Source organism: Camelina sativa, chromosome 5 (assembly GCF_000633955.1).
Source record: "Camelina sativa cultivar DH55 chromosome 5, Cs, whole genome shotgun sequence".
In the NCBI taxonomy this organism is placed as follows: Eukaryota; Viridiplantae; Streptophyta; class Magnoliopsida; order Brassicales; family Brassicaceae; genus Camelina; species Camelina sativa.
The window spans coordinates 2,560,836-2,562,822 of NC_025689.1; the positions used below are offsets into that span (position 1 = coordinate 2,560,836).

A 1,987-nucleotide genomic window follows, 5' to 3' on the forward strand; every position below is an offset into this window, starting at 1 on the left:
GTAAGCAAACGCTTCTTCCAATCCTAATTCGAAGAAACAATAATGAAGACTTCAGTTTTAAAGATACAACAAAAATGTAAAGAACAATGAACAAAGTCAGTTACTCTTACACAGATATACTTACCATTGTTCTTGTGGGTGAAACGCTCCCACGAGCTCTTTGGGAAGACACCGTGAGTTACATACGCACTCACCTTCGCGGCTCCATGAGCTGCCAATACTTTCTGTGTGACAAAAAAAAGTGAAACAGTTAACACGAGTGACATAGTCATTCTCTCAACATATCTCATACAAGCATACAACATCATCTGCAGAATTAAGAAACAACAAGGATTTTCGATAAAAACTAGTCTGAACTTGGAATTTTAACACAATTTAGCATGAAAGACTTAATTTAGTTTGACATAAACCTCCTTAGTTTTAAGTTTTAACTCAACACTTGAGATTAAGAAGTCATTGAAGATTGCTATAGGTAGATGCAAAATGCAGGGAGATTGTTCATGAGGGATCCAATACCTGGCATTCGATAAGTGTACCCCCAGACTGCACAAGATCATCAACGATAACAACGTGACAACCAGAGGGGTTACCTTCCTTCAGCCTGACTATTCTCTTATCGCCTTCACGAACCTTTGTGCACACAACCTATTATGATTCAACATTGAGATCCATTAGATATCGTGAATGTCACAAAGATGTTCAAATGAAGATTAATGAAACATCAGTTTAGATAGCTACACACCGTTGGGTACTGATCCAACAGCTTGTGGAAACGCTTCCAGGCTCCATCATCTGGAAATGCAACTATGACCTGCAAACCAAAGGAATCAACTTTAGCTGAAGGAGAATATAAACACAAAAAAGAGTCACAGGGACACAATCAGTAACAGTTTTTGCCTCTTATAAACTGGATAAAACTAACAAAGATTTCATGAACTAACTTTCTCAGTTTCGGGAAGCTGCTGAAGGCGTTTAGTCAACAACGGGATTCCAGTCTCAAACAAAGGAAGAACCTGGTCAGCAAAGTAAAACCTTTCCTGCAACATATAAATAGAGAATGATGAACTTGAATTCCACTAAACTTGGAGATATATCAGAAGTAAATAAACCAAACAAAACCTGCAGAGCGTGGATGTCATAGATGACAACACTAGTCGGACCTCCACGTGAAATGGGGATGTTAGAGACAATCCTTGCCATGGTAAAAGCAGTTGCTACATCTCCTTCCTCTTCCATTCTCTCAAAAGAGCCAGTGGGGAAGAAAGGCAACACCAAAGTGAAGGAAGCGACAAACAAGCGAGGGAGCAAGTAAATGACAGAGATCTGCTCAAAGATAACAGCAGGAGAACTGAATGAAGCAAGGAAGGCAACGTGCTGTCCTCTGATATCATGTGCGTTGTTGATAAACAAATTGGGGAATCCATCAGCAAAACTCCTGAAAAGCATATATATATATAACAAATGACCAAACACAATCCAATCCAATACATATAAGCCACAAAAATCAAACAGCCACACAAGCAAAACGCAGAATCTGGAGCAGAACAACAAAAAGGGAATATTTTGAGCAGAGTTAAATCCAAATTTCAGAATAAAGATACATCCAAAGTCACATAAACCCATCCAAAGTCACATAAACCCATCAAAACATATCAAAGAAGAGAACGGAGAAAATGAGGGAGGGGGGGGAAGAAAGATGACCTCCAGTTGATGGATTGAAGAGTGATATGGTCAGATTCAGAGGCGATATTGCGAGCAAGCTCTTCGCACTCTAAGCAGTAAAAGAGATGAACTTTCTTCTTCTGTAATTCAGAAACGATGGCGTCTTTACAAATCTTGGTCTCCATGATGCTCTTGTTGTTGGCTGCGTTCTCTTCAGACATTACTGAGCGCCGTGCAAGAGTTCGGATGTGTTTGCTACGGAATCGGATACACCAAAAAAAAAAAGGGTTTAAAGTGTTTTTTTTTTTTTTTTTTTTTTTTTTTT

At 39.1% G+C, this 1,987-nt stretch overlaps 1 protein-coding gene across 1 annotated transcript in view; it reads right to left on the reverse strand.

The window, feature by feature from the left end:
• The window catches only part of LOC104785070 (ribose-phosphate pyrophosphokinase 4), a 3,472-nt gene extending 1,528 nt beyond the window's left edge, over window positions 1-1,944 (reverse strand). The window contains exons 1-6 of the mRNA XM_010510202.2: window positions 1,702-1,944; window positions 1,120-1,435; window positions 942-1,037; window positions 743-811; window positions 517-645; window positions 125-224 (exon numbers count right to left, since the gene is read on the reverse strand). Of these exons, the coding sequence (XP_010508504.1) occupies window positions 125-224; window positions 517-645; window positions 743-811; window positions 942-1,037; window positions 1,120-1,435; window positions 1,702-1,883 (892 nt within the window). The 5' untranslated portion in view covers window positions 1,884-1,944. The remainder of the gene's footprint in view (window positions 1-124; window positions 225-516; window positions 646-742; window positions 812-941; window positions 1,038-1,119; window positions 1,436-1,701) is intronic.